We start from the raw sequence: 20,155 nt of genomic DNA on the forward strand, positions 1-20,155 counted from the left end.
TTTGTTTTTAAGGCACATTGATATCAGTGACTCTCTCTCTTGATTGGTTGACTCTTTTCTAAGTGACGCACGCCCAGGCCAACCACAGGTTTTCTTTGGTCTTGTAGTGTGCTGGCACTGCCACACAATGGCCACACATACTTTCTACCACATAAAGTGAACAGTGGGCCATGCTGAGGGTGGACATATGACATGGGTATGAGTTTGTGACATCACAAACTTACAAAAGTCCAATGACACAGATGCTGAATATGGGCTATGTTTCTCTGTGGACTGAACGTTTTGAGACAGTATTTATACAGCACCTAGACCTGCTTTATAATAAAAAAAAGAAATATAAATCTGAATTTGGACAATATGGGACCTTTAATAAGCACAGCTTTACTGATCTTCTTGGTATAGGGCGAGGTGATTTCTGGAAATATTTAAACACTCCAGAAAACCTAAAGCACCTTCCTGACACTTTGTGTGTTTCAAGTTTTACTTTGCTTATGTCAGTGGGGCAAATGCTCTGGCAAGAGGCACACAACATATAAGAGCACACCGAGAAAGATGAATACCAGATGATCTATGAACATCTAATATAGGCTCCTTCTAGTTTCAGGTTTTATGAACGTGTGAGACAGGACACAGTGAGGTTCAGAGAAGAAAAACTGTTATCCATCCTGTAAATATAATAAGAACTGATTAAATAAAAGCTAAATTTATTAAATTTTTCCAATATTTTGGGTGCCAAGTGAGATAATATTGTGTTATTAGTAATGCATACCGTTAATTCATCAGGGGAACAATTTTATTTCTTTTGGGGATTTAGATAAAACAATTCTGTTTGAAACATAAAAGTGACAATTACAAACTAATAAATAATTACTACACTGGTTCCAGAGATTCTCTTTAAAAACAATATTATTTTATTTTGTATTTTATTGGTATTGTTATATACATGGCATAATTTGTGCTTTTTTATTATCAAGAATAAAACCATAAGGGAACACATCAGAAAATTAAACTTTAAACCAAGATTGATTTGTTCTTTTTTCAGCTGGATATACTGAGAGTTCTACAAACCAGGAGAGAAGGGGAGGAAAAAGACAGAGAACTAAATAGATAGATAGGTAGACTGATAAATAGATAGTTCAGAGACACTTGCAGATGGTCCACTGAGGGTAGTGTGAATGTTCAGACTGTGATGTGCTTTTACCAACAGTAGCAAAGGCACCTGTGTATCGCTTTGTTTTTAAAAAAGAAAGTGTGCCTCAGGGCCTTATTCCAGTAGAGTCCATACACATACAACCAAATCCACCCATAATGTATTCCAGAGGGATTTCTACCACACATATTTGCTGATTTCTTATGTTTTCCAGCCATTGCAAAGGTTGGGCGCCAAGTTAGCCACCTCAAGGCCATTCACACTGTCCCCCACTTCTGAGGCTGAATACATATATAAAAAAAATTACCCTCTAAAATAATATTTTACAGCTACTTAACTTTTCTCGCTTAGATTTCCAGATATTTTAAAAGGGGGCATAGTGTGAGAGTAGAGGGACATGCTTCCTGATATTAGAGGTTGGGATGGCCAAAGGAGAATAAAGCGTGAGGAAATAACAAATAGCATGTGGAAACATCATCAAGATGTATCATTTGTTGAGTGATAAGTATAAGATGAAAGATGAGATAAGAAGGTAAGATGATACTTGGAAATGTACCTGCAGGAAAGAAAAACGAGCAGTAGTGAAAGGTAAAGATGCTGCGGTAAAAGAAGGAACAAAAAGGAAAACGAGCATGAAGAGCAGAAAGGTTTCTTCATGACAATGACTGAAAAGGAATAGGCTTGGCACGAAAAGCAGACGGTCATGCAAAAAAGATGTAATAAAAAGTCTTACAGACAAGGAACACAGGATGAAGATGTACAATACTCCATAACAAGACTAAAAATGGTCTGGCTGTCAGCTGACTGCTGCCTGACTGGAAGTTTGGCCCCATACCACAAAATGGTCTGTCTGCTATAGCACCCACCTGAGCCTTACTTTAGCCTAAGACTTATAGCTCTCTTTCCTCTTCCCTTCGTACTCCATTTGCTTCCTGTAGCTCACAAAGAAATTATTAGATACCCAGGTGGAATAACTCTTGAGACTAAAACTAAAAGATGTGGGAACAGGGAGTGAGGAGATACACCTGCGATGGCTAGTAAAAATGCTTTTTACCCAGTTTAGTAGAAGAAAACAGGTTGAACGTTTTCCGATTTTTTTTTTTTTTTTTTTACCCCTTTTTAAACTACTCTTGCGGAAGAAAACGGCTAGGCTGAATGACCTTTTTCTTACCAGTCCGGCGCAAGTAGGTGCATAGACAGAACAAAAATAACTAGAGCATGGACAAAAGATAAAGGGTAGCAGCAAAATATGGAAAGATAAAGGAATACAGAGACATCCAAGGGAAAAGGAACACGATACAACGAGATAACAAGTAAAAGATTTGATCTGAAGAAAAGAGAACTTAAAGAAAGTAAAACGAAAAATGCAAGGTTGAAGCACAATTGTTTGCATTAGTTATTCTATGAAAAGTGGGGTTGGGGAACACTGTAACTATCAGGTGCAGGTTAATGCAGAAGGGTCACATGTCAGTGTTTGGGGCGAACGACTGGAGGGGAGGAGGGGCAGGAGGGGGAAGGCCTTTCTGGTATAGATTGGTCCGTTAGCTAGCCTTAGCTTCCCACAAGACAAAAACCATTGTCTAATTTATTTGTCAGCTACCCATCGAGCTAAACCAAAGTCCTCAGCGATGTCTGTTAGCCAACTGACAGGTTAACAGGGAGTCCATGTCCTTTGTCCCTGCAGGAGTTTGCAGTCCACCATCATATCTCTTTATCCTGCCAAAAAAACAAAAGCATGGTTTCCTGGACGATTTGGTCATACTGTGAACACGCAAAGTTTGCTGTCCTGAAGGAACACCCCCTAGAGTAATCCTTGTGGACTTCAGATATCATCATGGCAGCAATTTTTTATTTTTTATTTTTTAAAAAATGGGGAAAAACAGCCAATAAGATCCCCAGATTGAGACTGCCCGTCCATGTCCATGAGTGGTCTTAGCGTCAAACCCACCAGCTAAACTCATTGGCTTTTGCGTCCTGCCAAATCATCCATTCCCATGACGAGCATTGGCTACTGACCAAGCCATAGTCATTTGGTCGGTGAGCTGGCAATAGCCTCTTGCAGGCTCTACTCCATGTTGATTCAGTTCTTTAGCTCGCGACAGCTTCACAGCAAGCGACAGTCCATGTTGATTTGGTCTGATAGCAACCGTCCCGCCAAGCAGTAATCCAAATGATCAACAGGTGAACGGATAGAACCTCTTGCCATGCTACAATCCATGTTGATTCGGTGTGTGTTAGCCGGCATTAGCCTTCCACCGAGCCATAATCCATGTCGATTCAGTCTGTTGGCTAGCATTAGCTTCATACTCTATAGTCCACATGTCCCGTGTGTCTGTCAACTTTCCGCTTTCAGCTCCAGAGACAAAAGTTACTGGTGGTTTGGCACGTAGAGCCTTTTTCCGCTGGGGACAGGTAGAGCTTGCCGTTTGCGCAGGCACACAGCTCGTACACAGTCTGTTTGGTGTAGGTCGTACCTGCAGGCGCCCCCTCCAGGGGGTCCACAGCACTACCAAGAGGAATGTTGCCCAGCCTTATCGTGTTGGCGTCTAGAAAGATCTGTGAACATTAAAGAGAGATGATTTAGAAAACTTTGATTTGACATGTATAAAACATGAAAACGGGTACACAGAAGAGCTGGTGTTAAGGCTGTAGGGGACTGAGCTCCGATGGACTGTTTTGGTGCCTAAAATAATACTCAAAGAAACAGAAGGGTAAAAACACTATGTTTAAAGAAAATGAAAAATCTGGGGTTGTTGGTTCACAGAAAGAGAGCACACATTGCTGCAGGCAATGACTATTTTCTCTGTAGTTGACTGGGGTTGTCATCAAGAAAGATCTACAGAGACAGAAAGGGAATTTCTATTTAGAACAGCTCTCTTTTGATGAAGAGGAAGAGTGGGAGTGAATGAGGCAGAGGGCAAGATAGGTGAAGAGCAAAGCAAGGGAATCAGTGGGAGAGGAGTGAGGGGAAGATGAAGCGAAAAAGAAACACGAGGGAAAGCATGCTAGAATAAAAAAAAAAATACACTGGAAACCAAGCCAACTTTTAGAACCAGATGATTTGATGTAGTATCACGCTTATTATATTTTCTCCCAAACAGGTAACAATTCTGCCACAGGGAAGAGATTACATAACCTATTTTAAAATTTTGACTCAGTATTTTTGGAAAATTTCCCAGAAACATGTTAATATAGTAACAAAAAGGCAAAAAGAAGAAATCATCCTCAAGATAAACAAGTAGCGAATTAGTAAAAAACATAAAAAGAGTATCGGGATGAAAATACTTGATACTTAAATAAACTTTAGTTTCTCTGCATAGATAAGCCAAGTTATCTCTGATCAATTTTGTAGTGTTTGGGCTCGTGAGAAAAACTTTGACTGACTTCACATCAAAACAATGCAGAAAATCCATATTGATTACAAATACATTTTTGAAAATAATTTCCCTGCAAACCTCCTAGGACTTTTAATCACCAGGTCAAGGAGTTTGATTTTTGATGAAGTCCAGTGCATCATGTGCCCAGACAAGTTTATTTAAAATTATTCAGAGAAATGATTGCAGTATATAGCATGAGCACCCACCTTTCCATTGTAAAAATAAAGGCAGATTGGAGGTAGATTATCACTGATGAAGTTTGATAGAATTTAATGTTTTCAGGTTGACTGTCAAACAAGAATCATTACTCAATCTTGGTTCCCATTGACTGCCACACCTGCTTATTTATTTACTCTTCCATGACTAAGAAAGCTCTCTTTCTCTTGCTTTCTGTCTCTCTCACTCACATATTCTCACATGCTCCAAGGCTAGACGATAATCTCAGCAGATATCTATATTCCCATTACTCATGTTCTTCATTTCCAAATGAGCAGAGTGGAAGTGAAAATGTGTGAGAAAACTAGCTATGAGTGCAAAAAGAGAGTAAGAAAAGGGAATGGGGGTAAGATGAAAGGATGAGAGAAGGATGACAGAGAGAAAACGTCAAATAAGAAGTGTCTGGAAGAAGATGGGGGACATAAAGAGAGGGAGATAAGATGAATGTAAGAAAAAAAAGAAAAGAGGAATGAAGAATTCAGATACCCCAACAGTGAGGAACCAATTAGTGTAAGTAATGATTCCACATTGGCTGACGGGGCACATCTCCATCTGAATAAACAACATCCGCACAGACAGTGTATACTCACGCACACGCACGCACGCACGCACGCACGCACGCACACACACGCACGCACACACACACACACACACACACACTGCATGATGGAACAGAGCAGAGGTGCTCCTCATGTTGCCTTTAAATAGCGGTTTAGCTAAAAGCAGTGCATCTATTAGACATTAACATGAAGATAAATAGGCAGGTAACCAGAGCATTTAAAATAGAATGATGTAACCTTAGAGATGGTGTCATCCCTAATAGCTCAGAGTTCTTTACTCTGTTAGATGTTCAAACTCTACAAGGTCTCTTAAATTATTACGTTCCATTTTCTTACTTACGGTGTTTCTGGTGATTTAAAAATATCAGAGGTGAGGCAATTAGACGATAGATTAAAAGATGGATTTGACAGACTGTAACTGATATGAAGTTGATGAGTGGGAAAAGGCCTGTTGTCGAGGAAATTATATATTTAGATTCTGTCAGGACTTTTTCACATGTAAAGAGCATGAGAAGATCACTCTTCAACATTTTTCCTGCTGTACTTGTTTCAGAAGTCCCTCTGCTCTACTCTGCTTCCCATATTTTAAATGTTCTGGCTTCAACTGGTAAAGACTGCGCCGCGTTGTCCATAAAACGACTCAGGCTTCAATTAGGCTCCAATGGAAACCAATGGACGATGCCATCGTTTGCTATGTCCATCTTTATGTTCAGTACAGTCTATGGTTAACATGTGGGGTGGAAGGATCTTCCTGTGTATTCTTGTAAACTTTATATATGCTTACAAATACGTCCTGTGGAGGAGTTTAACATTTGCCAATAAAAAATGCAGTACAGAAATCACCCAATTTCCTCCATAAGAAATGACTCCTGTTTGTCTTCAAAATCATATCATCTAACTATTATCTGTTGTAACCATAATGGCCAATTCAATTAAGGTCCATTTGGAAAACTAGGCGGTATACAGTATGTTGTTTTGCCAAAGGTGCTGGGTGCAATTTGGAATGGTTTGCTGCTCTGCAACGGAAAGCCTAGGTAGTTGCAGTGACCCGAGGTGAGCAGGAAAGATGGAGAATGATTGTTTCTCTTTTAACATGAAGTTTAGAGATGACAGGTGAAGGAAAGTCACCATAGAGTGACCGTGGGACTCTGTGTGTGAAAGAAAGGAAACAATTTTTTCCACTAATTTTATGGATGCCACAAAATGCTTAGAGATGAAAATTGAAAAAGCATGACAGAAACTAAACAAATATATATTTTGTTTTTGTTTACTAAAACTAGACAAAAATGTAACCAAAACTATCATCAGACCAAAATGACTAACACCAAATAAAAAACTAAATAAAGATTCAGCGTCAAATTTAAGACATATTAGAATGATTTTGTAACAGTTCAGATTCAGGACTGTGCATATACTATAACAGGAGCTTAGTATTTAATTAGCTGCTATGTTTAAACAAATGTCCTCAATAGATAATAGAGCATACATAAATACGACACATTTGTGTTTAAATAAATGTGAAGGGAAATACCTTTGAAGCAACTGTATACAGCAATCTTCTTAGGCTGCTATGACCATTGGTTTTAATCAGATGTAGTAACAATGACAAGGGGACAATTTAAGAGCTGGCAAAAAACGAATGCGTGAACTTCTGTCTCTGTGTGCCGAGAAAAGGAAAATACCACACTACATTTCTAAATGTCAAGGTATGCCTCTAACAGGTCCCTGGTGCACACCTGTCATCTTCCCTTTGGCTTCCCAATAAAAGCTGCCAGGGCTCAGTTATAGCCTTACAGGGGAAAGGACTCAGTCACGGTTGGCAACATAACCCAAATCTAATTCTAACAGCCTGCTTGCCACAGCAACGAAAAACCAAAATGAACTTGGGCATGGCAATGGGATGGGGGGGATGAGGAGAAATGGGTGCATGCGTGTTTATGTGAGGAATTACCAACGATATTGCTGTTTCTCTTCCATAACAATAGAAACATCATGGAAACAAACTGAAGGGAAGAAAACAAAGGAGGGAAGAAAAAAAAGATGGAGGAAGAGGACGATTAAGAGTAAGGATGGATGGAGAGAGAAATAAGAAGGGAGGAAGATGATGCTTAATATGAGATTGGAAAGGCGATTAGTAGGTATAGATGACGGCTTAAAAGGAGGCATAGAGCGAGGAGGAGATCGATATGAAGAATGTGAGAGGTGAGAGGAAGGTGAGGGGCAAGAGAGATAGAAATGTATGGTTGCTATGCAGGCAATAAGGCTAATAGAAGGGAAAAGGTGGATGGACAGAATGATGAATGAATGGAAAGAGGGAAGGGAGCTGGAGGAAGGGGAGTGGAAGTCATTTGCTGTTGCTTAAGGTCGGATTAGAGCTGACATTCATCCCAAATGAAAGTGTCTGTAAGTATTAGGTCGGCCTGTTGTTAGCCGTACATGAGGGTCTGTTCCTGTGAATGTGTGTGTGTGAAAGAAAGGATGTGCCTGTGAATATAATAGTGGTGGTGAATAAGTATGGAGAAGTGCTTTCGTTAATGAGTGCATTTTACCGACATGTATTCATCGGCATGCCAGTATCCCAGCCTCATGTGTGTGTATTGTGTTTGATTACATTGTTTATTGTGTTCTTAACTGTACTGCATAATCAAAACAAAGGAAAGAACATACTTATGCTGCATTTTGCACCCGTGCCAGCACAAAAATAGTCGCTAACAGAAAGAAAACAATGAGTTGTTATTTTCCTGGGGGGGACTAAGGCTACAGCCTCGACTGTGACATTTTGTTGTCTTGAATTGTCCACCACAGCAGGTGCTGCTGGAAGGTGTGGTAATTCCAGTTCAGCAGCAGTCGGGTCATTACAAACCACATTCACACTTGTGGCCTTGTGGTGAAGGCAGAAACCATCACTCTGGAAAGATTTGCAGAAAATATAGGTGATCATTTGAGTAAATTAATGAATATCAAAAAAATAATTTTACGGACATTTCTGGTATATATACTCCAGCAGTGATATACTGTATGTCTTTTAGGTCAGTCCCCAAGGAGTATTTTTTCCACTGATGCTGCAGACTGTTCATGTTTAACTTTGGCTCTCGGGTCAGTGTCATCCATAAATCCATGTCTAAATTTGTTCTTTTCAACAGTGCTATATGGGGACATGTCCTTGTAAATGAAACGGCTTTAATATGGGTTCAGTTAATACCCTCAGGAGTTTAGGTCACTGTGCTTTGGAAGTATTTAGCTGCTAATGCTAGCGCTACCTCCAGCTGACTGCTCCTTTTAGTAATTTTACTGGCAACATAATCTTGATAACTGACCTGAAGACTTGTGATGCGCTAATGAAATGTTTTAAGGTGTTGTGACTTAAAAGCCGAGTAGCCGGAGTCATATCCAATATAAAGTACCTGAGACAAGTCTCACATCATAAAACTAAACCTTGAGACTGGACTCAAGACCAGACTCCTGCAGCCCTAAATATGATAGTGTAGTCTTTCTGATCCACCCTGTTGCATCACAGGTGTGCTACAAAAATAACAAACTGTCCCCTGGTGAACTGGGCAGGATTCTCCAGGTTCATGAAAACAAAACCCCGGGTCTCCTGAAAACCTTTAAGTGTTACCAATCAGTAGCTAAAGTCCAATGAGTTCACATAGAGTCAGTCCTCTTACATTTTTCTTTTTACATTTTTTTTTTGAAAAAAAAAAAATATTAGCAGCAGTCCACTACACACACAGTATTCTCAGCTTTATTCAATTGTCTGGTATCAAGTGAAAAAAGTGTCCTCAATACCTCTCCTCAAACATCAATCAAAACCATAAATTAGAATAAACACATTTTTCAATAAAATTAAAGTAATATTTGAAATGTAGATTTTAGGTCAATAAACTCACTGATTAACACACATGCTGAGGAAGGCAGAGCCCAGAAGGGCTGTGTAAAGTGGGCTGTTTCTATTCATTGAATAAAAAGAATAAACTTCATGAGATCTGTCATCTGTCTATCAGCTGAGATTAAACCAGCCTTATAAAATATGTTTTTCCAACAGATTTCCAAAAACTAAACAGTCCGAAGCGATTCCCCAAATAATATCAAAAAACAAAATCTCTTGTATTTGCGAGTGTAAATGTACATGCATGCAGCCAAGTGTATGCGTATTTACAAATATATAGGCAGTAGGCAATATATATTTAAAAAAAAAAAAAAAAAAAAAAAAAAAAAAAACTAACAATAACATTTTGGTCTTGCAAATTATCAGATTTATTTAAAATCTACACACACTTTCGCTTCCACATTTTCATATCTTGTCCTCTCTCTCTCTCTATGCATACATATAATAGGGAAATGTGTGTGCCTTTATGTGTCTTACAGTATATATTTATGTCCCTTACATTAGCATAAATGTATATGTCTGTGTGGGTGACTGGCTATGTGCTTCGAGTACGAACGACAGTGTGTCTTTGCACCCATCTCTCTCCAACAGCAGTTTAGCAAGCACGTGGCTCTGGCCTCAAGGAGATGGGAAACATGCGGGAAGTGGCAATTATGGAGGGTCAAAACATTTTTCATGGATGATTTCCTTTGGCATAGCTACGAAACACGCAAAAGAGGGTGGGAGTCGAGTGAGCAGTGAGAGACGGGGCGGCGGTGAAAAGAGGTTTTCCTGGAATGGAAGGAGGAGGGAGGTGGAGGGAGAAAGACAGCTGAGGAGATAAGAGGGTTAAAGTGTCTTTGGGAGGAGATCAGGAGGAAGAACAAGTGTTCTGAATGCACTGAGGAGTTACAGAGGGGAAAGACTGTATGAATGTGTTTAGGAGGGGACTGGGAGGAAGAGGAAGGGGAGGAGGAGGAAGTGTCATGTGAGAACCCCAGAGAGGAAGAGGCTAACGAGGAACCAGGAATGCATGATTAAAAAGTAAAACAATGACAAAAAGGCTATTTTTAACCAGGAATTTAGATTTTAGTAACACAGACAAGGCAGTCGCACAGCACTAACATGTTTTAACTGTTAAACCAGAGTCACACAAAGCTGTACAGTAAATACAGTTTGTAGCCAAAGCTGTAGTCAAATTATGCTATAAGTATTACAGCATTTTGAATATTATAGTTGACTGAACCTGACAAAGACACAATTGTTTGCTGATACACCTCCATAAATATCATATTTGAACATGTATATTAAAATACTCAGAATTATATTTTTTACTTTACTTTACTTAAAAAAAAAAATCTATAAAATGGCATCTCCTCTTTCTCATTTATTAAAAATTTCAGGATCTATGATCTAAAGTTCCACTGTTGAACACAATATTTATTTTACATTACTACACAGTCCGTTCTTAGCGTGTGTGCCTACTGATGGTTTTAAGCCTTCACATCATTCTTGTGTAAATCAAATTGTACCATGATTAGCTTCCAAACTATTTGTGATGTCACAAATCATGCTCGTAGTCCCATCCTTTAAATTATGACTTCTAGTGAGCACAGAACAACGTTCAGCAGTTAGCAGATGGATGTGAAAACAGCCTACTAATTGTTAACTCTGCAAATACAATGTTCTGTCCAGTGAAGCCCAAACAATAAACTATGAAGAATAATTTGGTTTTTTTTGAGTGGTGGGGCTCTTAAATAATTATATCAGTTTTGGAGCTGTGGCCTCTTCTTACTGTTAAATAGGCAAAAATCACAAAACTGGCGAGTTCAGGCAATCTTAAACTCAAACACCTAAAAAACCTCACCTGTAAGTTGACATAGGTCAAAAACCTACTGACCTGAACAGAAAATCATCAGCAAGAAAGTGAATAAGCATTTGTCAAAATGTGAATACTCCTTTAAAATGCACTGACCAGGAACTGAAATATACTAGAAAGTGTTGACTCCAAAGTCTTTGACTGAGAGGATGGAGGAGTCGGAGGAAAGAGGTGTGACAGAAGGTTGAAAGGACAAAAGCAGGACTGTTTTACTACAAATTCACACACACACACACACACACACACACACACACACACACACACACACACACACACACACACACACACACACACACACACACACACACACACACACACACACACACAGTTCAACCTCTCGTTCGTCTAGACTTACCTCACCTTGCCTCCCATTCTCCTTTTCTTTTTCTCTCTTTCTCCCCCAGCACTTGCACATGTAACACACACAAATACACACACTCCAACAACACAAATAGGTGGGAGGCTGTGAAGCTATCTGAGTGTATTACACAGACCATTAGGCTTGTTGAATGGACAGATGCTGGAATGGGAGCTGACAATGGACTAAATGACAGCGGCTGGAGAGAGACTAAGAGTGGAGGAACCCAGATGTAGCGGGGACATAAAGCAATATCGGTCTGCTCTACTGTACTACACACACAGATACAGATACACACAAAAGTGCATAAAAAGACAAATGCATTTACGCAAACATGCCCCCGGTACAGAAGAATAGGGAGTGTGACAGTGATGCACATACACACAACAACACACACACAGTGATGGAGCTGGAGATCAGCGAAAAGGCAAACGAATGCTGTGACAGATGGCAGCATCAAAAAGAGAGGAAGACAAACAGACAACACTCCCACACACGTCGAAAGACTGAGACTGAGTTACATCACACTGACCGAATCACAAACACACACACATCTGTGATCGCCTCAGGGAGTATGAAGTATAGGCTAAAACATTTTCTGACATTAATCACACCTTCTGAAAAATATCCACTTCTCCCAGCTATTGGCAGGTATCTGGAAATCTGTTATCTCATTTTTATGAACACATACACACACACGCACACAGATGAAAACTCTCAGAGTGGAGTTGGATGATGAAAACAAGTTTTGGAAGTAAACAGGAAGGCTCTGGAGACTGAGAGAAGGGGGCAGCTGTGGAAGTGCGCTTTGATTTCACACTACGTGTGTGTGTGTGCGTCTGAACAATTTTTGGTTGTTTGAGTTGGTTTGCATGTGAGTGTGTGTGCGTGAGGGCATCCTGTGTGTGAGGAGGAACCTATTTGTTTTATCGAGTACAGTTTTGAGAGCTTATTTTGTATGTGTTTATATATTTGCGGGGCTTCCGCAGCATCCGTGTGTACAACAGGGACTCACCCCCTGCCAGCATTCTAATTCACTCCCCATTCTGCCTTACCCGCAGGTAAAACAACAAGCTGTGGGGAAAAAAAAAAAAAAAAAAAAAAAAAAAAAGCCAGTCCCAGTGTACCAGCCCAATAACACCTCCAGGCTACGGCGTCTTAATAAACCCCAGCATTGTGTCAACAAACAATAAAACTCCATGGTAACCTAACTTTGTTAAAAGTTACTGTGGTTGACCTGATTTCACCTCGCTGAAGTCAGCAGTATTGCGCAGTGAGCACAAACTAGATGCAAATGTACCTTACCGTTCAAGGTGTCTTTTGCACATTTGGGAAGAGTTTCAGGTAAACGTGACATTTTGACAAACAAGCTGCTGCAAGCACAAACTGTGCATTTTTTTTATATGGTCTAATTTTGTATGTTAGAACTTTTGATTTATTGCTGTTTACTTGCTATTGTTTATTTAAGAACGAGGGTGACTTATGTGTGACGTCCATCGTTAACATCTCAGAAAGTCTGCATCTGTTGCTCTTGTTGTGTACTTGCGTGTGAGTGGGAGGCAAAAATTGTACTTTGTAGACCACCATTCAAACTCATGCATTCTCCCCGAGAGTATTTATTTCTAACCCTGTGGACAGAATTGTGAATAATATTAAGGTTATCATCCAACATATAAACAGAGCCATCATTACTAATGAAAAGTAAGTTGTCTGATTTTCTATAGCTGACAAATGTCAAAAATAGAAAGAAACATGACTTGATTTTTAGCAACTGTCGGTTCCATGTTTCAGTTCGCAAGAAGCTGACTTTTAAAATGAAAAGTGAGTGAGCCAAAGCATTTCCTCTCATAATGGAATATACAGAATGGGGTAGGATTAACTGATAGACATATTCAACTGAAAAAATCTGAAGGCATCTACTGTAAAATGCATATGATGAGACAAGCAGATGAAAGAAGAGACTAATGGAAAGTCCAGGTCGACAGAGTGAATCAATCGGAAGGGAACAGAAAATTAATAGACAACCAAAAAAGGGGGTGCATTTTATTTGGTTCTTCTTTCCTCACTTGCATCTCTTTCTTGCATCTTAGCTCCTCCCAAAAGGGATGATGCACCCAGCGAGGAAACACAAGTGTCTTTAGGGGACATTTCTTTACCAGACGATGTCGTCCCTTTGACTGCTGTGCTGATTGTATCTGATCTGACAGGACAGTAAAGGAGCATCCAAACAGTGATAGCATTGTATTATTTGTAATATTTTGAGAAAAATGCTTGTAAAAACAAATAGCCCTACCATTATTGACATTATTCATGTTAATTTATAACATAGTTATTGGGCATGTAGAATCTGAATTGTGAAATTATCTTGAAAGCTTTTAGCTGTGTTTTTCTTCTGTCTCGTCAAAAATACTTTAATATAAAAGGGGTGCTGCTGTCCAGTAAAAGAAAAAAAAACAACATTTGTGCAGGATTCCCTCGTGTGACGCGTTTAAGCGGTACAAACATTCTGAAAGATTTCAAAGGGAGAGGGATTTCCGGGTCACGGGGAAGCAAGGGTAGGAAGACGCATGAATTAGAAGAATGAAAAGCGCCAGAGAGTGAATGAATGTAGAATAGAAAGAGATAGAGGGAGACTGAGCGAGAGAGACAGGGGGAGAAAGGGAGTAGATAATACAAAAAAAGCCAGGAGGACTGCAGGAATCCTGAGAGGATCTGTCAGCTCTCGTTGGCTTTGATTTTAATGGAAGCCAGCGCTCTCCTACCTCTAACCCATTTGGCCCTAATTCCAGCGCTGCTTTCCAAACTTTTTAAACTTTAATGGCCCCTTCTTAAGTGCCAGCTGCTGACAACATTGATTTGGCTTTAAGCCTTGCTGTCCCGCACGCCTTTATTTTCTCCTGCAAAATCGACAGAAACATCTATTTTCTGCCATCCTCCTCCACCTCCCACTCATCCGATCCTCCTTCTATCCCCCCCTTCATCCGCTCCCCTCCGCTCATTTGATGGTGTCAGCGGTCAGGGAAAGCTTGTATGAGTAAAGATGAAAAGGAATGCTATTTGGATAAGGTGGGCTTTTTAGGGAAGTATGTAACTATTTTTCAACATTTTTAAATAAGCTGGTTTGGCACGCAGAGAAGTGAACCTTTGCAGACTGTGGGTGAAATAAAATGACAAAACAGGCACAGGTGCAGAGGCTGCCCAATGCGCAACACCAAGAGAGAGAAAGGTGTCAGGGGACCAAACTGTGTTATGCTAAGCGTTCATTGCTGAGTTGTTGCATGCACTTGCAAAGATCACATCCAAACAAAACAGCATCCCATCATATCTTTTTCTCTTATTTCTTATTGAAGGGCACCGACAGATTCAAAACAGCTGGTTGTTAATTTTAAACTTTTAATGTTTTTTCTGTGATTGTTGCCATCAAAAATACTTGATTTTGCAGCATATTTGCTCAAATATTTGATGTCACTTATTACAAGTGATCTTTTTGTGGTCAAATTGTAGGAATTAACGGAAATTGCAAGAGAAGGAAAAAAATAAACTTGCCGTTTTTTTTAACAACTTCCCTTGATACTAAGAACGCTGCACATTAGAAATATTTTACTTATCTTTTTATTTTTTTCTAACTTAGAAAACAACAGAACAGGGACTTTAACATAGGGCAGAGAATACAAAGGCTACATTTGCTGTCAAAATAAAATCTTTAAATGCTTTTTGTAAATCATTAATTCAACACAAACTGCATGCACAAATGCAGTCTCTACAATTCAAAGTGTGGATAAAACAAATTGTGCATATTCCTCCTTCCCATGATAACACTACATTTCCTACACAGCCCATCGCTTCCTCTTTTTCTGCTTGTGCCCTTTTCTTTTTTTTTACAGTTAAATAGCACAGAGTTTGTTGTGCTGGTGAGAGGAGAGGGAGCAGAGCTTTGCTGTTTGTAAATGAGAAGTTATTTTCGTTATTTAAGTGAGTTGTGTTTGAAAAGGCTACACCGTAATACTTTCAGCAGGGCTTGTGTTGACATTATTTGTGGAATAATGGATGGAATTGTGCAAATTCCATGTGCAATTGTGTAAGGTCCCCCAGATGCTGCGAAGATTGCTTGAATTTGTGCTAATTATTGTGATCGCAAGATTTTCTGAAGGGACTGATTTATATCAGAGAAGTTGCTACTTTAAAATAAAATGACAAGATGAAAAATGGAGTGCACAGTTTGTTTGAAAACACAAACACCTTTCATTAGATAAATAACCGAAGTGACATGTGGTGTGAAAAGTGACAAACATGCAACTTATACAGGTCAAAAAAATTCTGTACGGTGGATTAATTTTCCCATATATTTAACCAATAGTCTGTTAGCCAGGGGCATGCTGAGCTGCATGTGCGGAAAAAGGATATATGAAATGCCAAAGTTATTTGTACTGAATTAATGTTACATAAGCAGTGAAAGGGTACCAAAATGATATAGATAATGAAAATGTCACAGAGTATTATAATAACTTTGACAAATTGCTGTGGACTTGAAAGTGTCTCCTACGTACCAGTCAAATGTGTCTTTTTAAACTCAAGGGTAACACATGTCCTCATAATGGACCCTTTTAAAAATACACTGCCTGATGAGGAGACATTACGTCATTGGGCACTAGTGTTATAAAATGTCTCAGGGGTATAGCATGATCTTTAGAGAAAAGCCAACACAAAGCTACATATAGACAGAAAAACACATAGTTGCAACATATTACATCTGGTGGTAGAAAGTGCTCTTCCGCCTGTATGTCAGTCTGTATTTCTTGAACTCATGTATTTGCCTTTCGATTTTCTTCTCTTCATGCCAGTTTTTCTATACCTGCATGACTGACTGTGTCTGCCTTCCTGTCTCCATATCTTTAAGGCTGTCCCCTGAGAACTTTTAGCTTGGCAAATGGCTGAATTGTATATTTTACAGACTTAGGGCAGCAATTATCAGGATAATGATCTGCACCCACAAGGTAAAATTGCATGCATAGTCATAATACGCAAATTTAGCAAGTTTGGCCTGAATATTTGTTTTTTTTTCCCTCCAGTATTTCAGCGTTCAGCTGCATATCCATGAGTAGGTGCATGAATAAGAGTGGTTACAGTGTAAAAATCAAGGGACACAAGTTGTTTTGACAGAAATTAATGAAAAAAAATAATTACACAAATTGTGATTGCCCTGGGTTGCGTGACACTATCTGTTAGGTTTCCTCTGTTCACCTAATTCCTGATACTTTTCCCCTCCCTCCTCATTGAGGGGTTGTTTCCACCTGCTCAACTTTCAGGATCCAAATTTTGTTTTGTTTGATTTGATTGTGTATAGTTTATCCTTTGTGCATGCCACTTGCAGCTTTAGGTCAGAACAAACAATATGCTTTGCTTATTTAGAGTTAATAAATGACTTGCTTAATTAATTTGTCACTGAGTGGGGCTTCCTTCTTTGTTACAGCCTGAACAAGTCAGGCGTAAAATGTGTGTTTATCCAGAGAGAAGTGGAGGAAAGCTGTTAAGAGGGCGTTGATTTCCAGAGAAATATGTTCATGTCGTTCGGTCAGATATGATTATGAGAAAGGTGGAAAGCAAATTAATTTGCAATGCATACTGACACAAGGTGTCAACTATCTAATGACAAACTTATGGTGACTTATTAAAGGGGCAGCTTATGTGGTGTCAGTGTTGTACTGTATGTGATAAAGCGTAATAGATTTTCGGGTTGAACTTGATGATTTTTAAGAAGACAAAATTATAATTAATGAAAATCAAATTGGCACTGATAACAGTCTGGATTCTGAAGACTTAGTATTCTTAATCTAAACCATATTAAGTGGCAACAAAATGTATTATTTCTAATAATGTGGGTGTCTTGGTGTTGATTAGTGGTGCAGCTTTCTCTGGACTGAGCTCTCACTTGTAGGTTGTTGTTAAGTGGACATTTTCACATCAAGTCTTGCGTTTGATTATATTTCAATTACTTTTAAAATGTGTCAACAGCATATTCACCATGCCTTTCTTTGTGCCAAGTTCTCTTATCAATAGGTCATCTGTTGAAGATAGATTCGATTTCGGGGAAATGTACACTGTTTTACTACTTTGCATTGACTTTGTTGTCATGTGGGGGAAAGGTTGTTAATCTCTTTTGTTAAATTTAAATAATGACTTAACAATTAATACAGTGTGTAAATGTATGCATTTTCAAAGTTTAAAGGTGAACTTCCTCACCTCAGATAAAACATAATTTCAACTCATCTCACAGACCACTCATAACTATGCCAGGCAATTCTGGTCATTAAGCATCAATTTGAAGTGAACACACAGGGATACACAAATGCCCCTTGAGTTTGCGCAACTGGACTTAGCAGGAAAAAAAAAAGAAGTGATGCTCGAGAGTGCTCTGTTTGGATCCCAGAAGATATGTTATGGTGTACTGGAGTACCTTAAGGAGAATACAAAGTGAGAAAAAGAAAGGATTCCCCCTATTTTTAACGCCACAGTAATTAGTCTGGGGTGCATCATATCTTCTGCCCTCAACTCTTTCTCTAAAAAGAGATTATATTCTAATGGCCATATCCTTTTCAAGTGTGACCTTGCACGTTTCTATATTTGGTTAATTTGAGCCTTTCTGAACACAATTACACATGCTGATAAGGCTCTGGTGGCATTTAAAAAGCTGTACCTTCGTGACCAGAATGTTTCTTCCTGTACATCTGGCTGACGAAGGCTGTAGTAAAAGGCTGACGAGGTTGAGAAGCCGTGCAACACAAACCCTTCATTTTCTAGAGCCTTTTATGGTATCAAGCCCTGCTAAAGGCCCACACCTCTGCTTCATGCTAATATTCACCATCAATGGAGAGACATCTATTTATGCAGGGATGACACAGAGAGAAAGACAGAAACAGAGAGCGATAATGGATGAACAAAGACCAGAAAGAGACAAAAGAACACATGAGAGAGAGAGAGAGAGAGAGAGAGAGAGAGAGAGAGAGAGAGAGAGAGAGAGAGAGAGAGAGAGAGAAGAGGGGGTGACAGAAAAGGAGGTAAAAATTATAATTCCCCTCCCTTTCCTTGTGAAGTGACAGCCACAGTGATGTATAACCCTGGCAGTGGAAAGTTAATTAGATAGGCTGGGTTACTGAGAGATGAAGGACTGAGAGGCTGAAAGGGAGAATGGAGAGGACGGAGGAGGATGAGAAGATGATATAGAAAAAGAAAGTTACACACCAAAAAAAAAAGGTGAAAGAAGAAGAGAAAGGGGGAGCGGGAAAGTGAGGAGATAAACAGGTGAGTGAGAAAAGAGGTAACAATTCAATGAGAGAGACAATATGAGATGTGGTAAGGAGTGGAAGTTTAAATATGAGGTAAAGGGCATTGTTAAAATTATCTTTTTACAAATTACAATTAATTCAGCTGTAAAATTATACATATATTTATGATGGACACAAAAGCCACAATGTAAGATAAGTGTCATGGATACTGTCAAAAACATACGGTACATCATTACAAAAGTCTCAGTAAGTTACTCTCTGGCAATACTTGTTCTCGCGATTACATGTCTCAATCAGGAAAGTGCATTACATAGAACAAAAGAACTAAAGCTGGCATTGGGATTTCAGTACTTCTGGACTCTCATTAGCTTCCTAGAACTCCCAATAATTGTTCTATGGATGTTAAAGAACCTCAGCACCCAACCCAACCTAAACCCCCCCCCACACACCTCACCCCAAAACTACAAAACCCACACAACCCAACACCCTTCAAACCCACCCCACAGACGGTAGAAGTTGCACACAGGTTTAATTAGATCAACTAATCGCTTCCCTGAATGTTTTCAACAGAGTTGGATAGTGAAAATTAAGCATGTGTCATAGAGCCACAATAACCACATTAATGGGAAACAGTCCAGGTAGAAATAAACCAGATTCATCCTGTATGTGTTTCCTGCAGTGACGAGTTTTCTAGGTAATTGGATATCTAATAGTTTTGTAACAAAATAATATATGCAAAGTAACACAGATACCTATACAATTGTTCATTAAAAAACATAGCTACTACTTTCATACTTCAATAAACAGTTCAAATTTATCACAATAAAAAAAGACAGATTTGGGAAGATATCTACGTAATCAGTCAATGCCCGATCTATAATTAGTGTTGTAATAATCGTTCAGACACATACAGATTACAATGTTTCTAAAATCGATGTTTATGTTCATCAAGGCTCATAATTTACTTCTATTATGCCATTTTCAATATAACTGTCAGATAATGCTAAAAAACTTCTCTATGCCTTCTACACATCCTCCACAGCCATTTGTAAAGTCCGCCCTCCATTGTGTTTTCAGAACTCACCTTTTTTTTTTTTTTTAGTTTGTTACCATATTCTAGAGCTGTCCCACGAGTTTGGTGACCTTTGTGTGCTTTCTATTATCTAGTCATACGAATGAAGTAGTGTACTTGTCATTAGCAAGAAAATAGGAGGGAGGAGGCGGGGGTAGAAAAGAAGAGCAGGAGGAGGAAAGTGAAGAAAGAAGAGAGAAGATTGTGATTGAAGAGAGGAAATGAGAAACAGAGAGGAGCATCCAACTTTTACTGTTGTTTTCTGAGACCTCTGTTAGCTGTTTGTGTGTGTGTGTGTGTGTGTGTGTGTGTGTGTGTGGGGTGCTTATTGGGCTGTGTATGAGAATGTGAGAGTGTGTGTATTTGTGATCGAAGACAGTTTGTGTGTGTGA

At 39.2% G+C, this 20,155-nt stretch overlaps 1 protein-coding gene across 1 annotated transcript in view; it reads right to left on the reverse strand.

Moving 5' to 3' along the window:
* Positions 1-737: 737 nt before the first annotated feature.
* LOC138208858 (zeta-sarcoglycan-like) overlaps positions 738-20,155 on the reverse strand; it is a 328,769-nt gene continuing 309,351 nt past the window's right edge. Inside the window, exon 8 of the mRNA XM_069167050.1 lies at positions 738-3,706. Within this exon, the coding sequence (XP_069023151.1) occupies positions 3,500-3,706 (207 nt within the window). The 3' untranslated portion in view covers positions 738-3,499. The remainder of the gene's footprint in view (positions 3,707-20,155) is intronic.

This window comes from Embiotoca jacksoni, unplaced genomic scaffold (genome assembly GCF_022577435.1).
Source record: "Embiotoca jacksoni isolate LCO1_2020_lvr unplaced genomic scaffold, fEmbJac1.0.p SCAF_4, whole genome shotgun sequence".
NCBI classification, from domain to species: Eukaryota; Metazoa; Chordata; class Actinopteri; family Embiotocidae; genus Embiotoca; species Embiotoca jacksoni.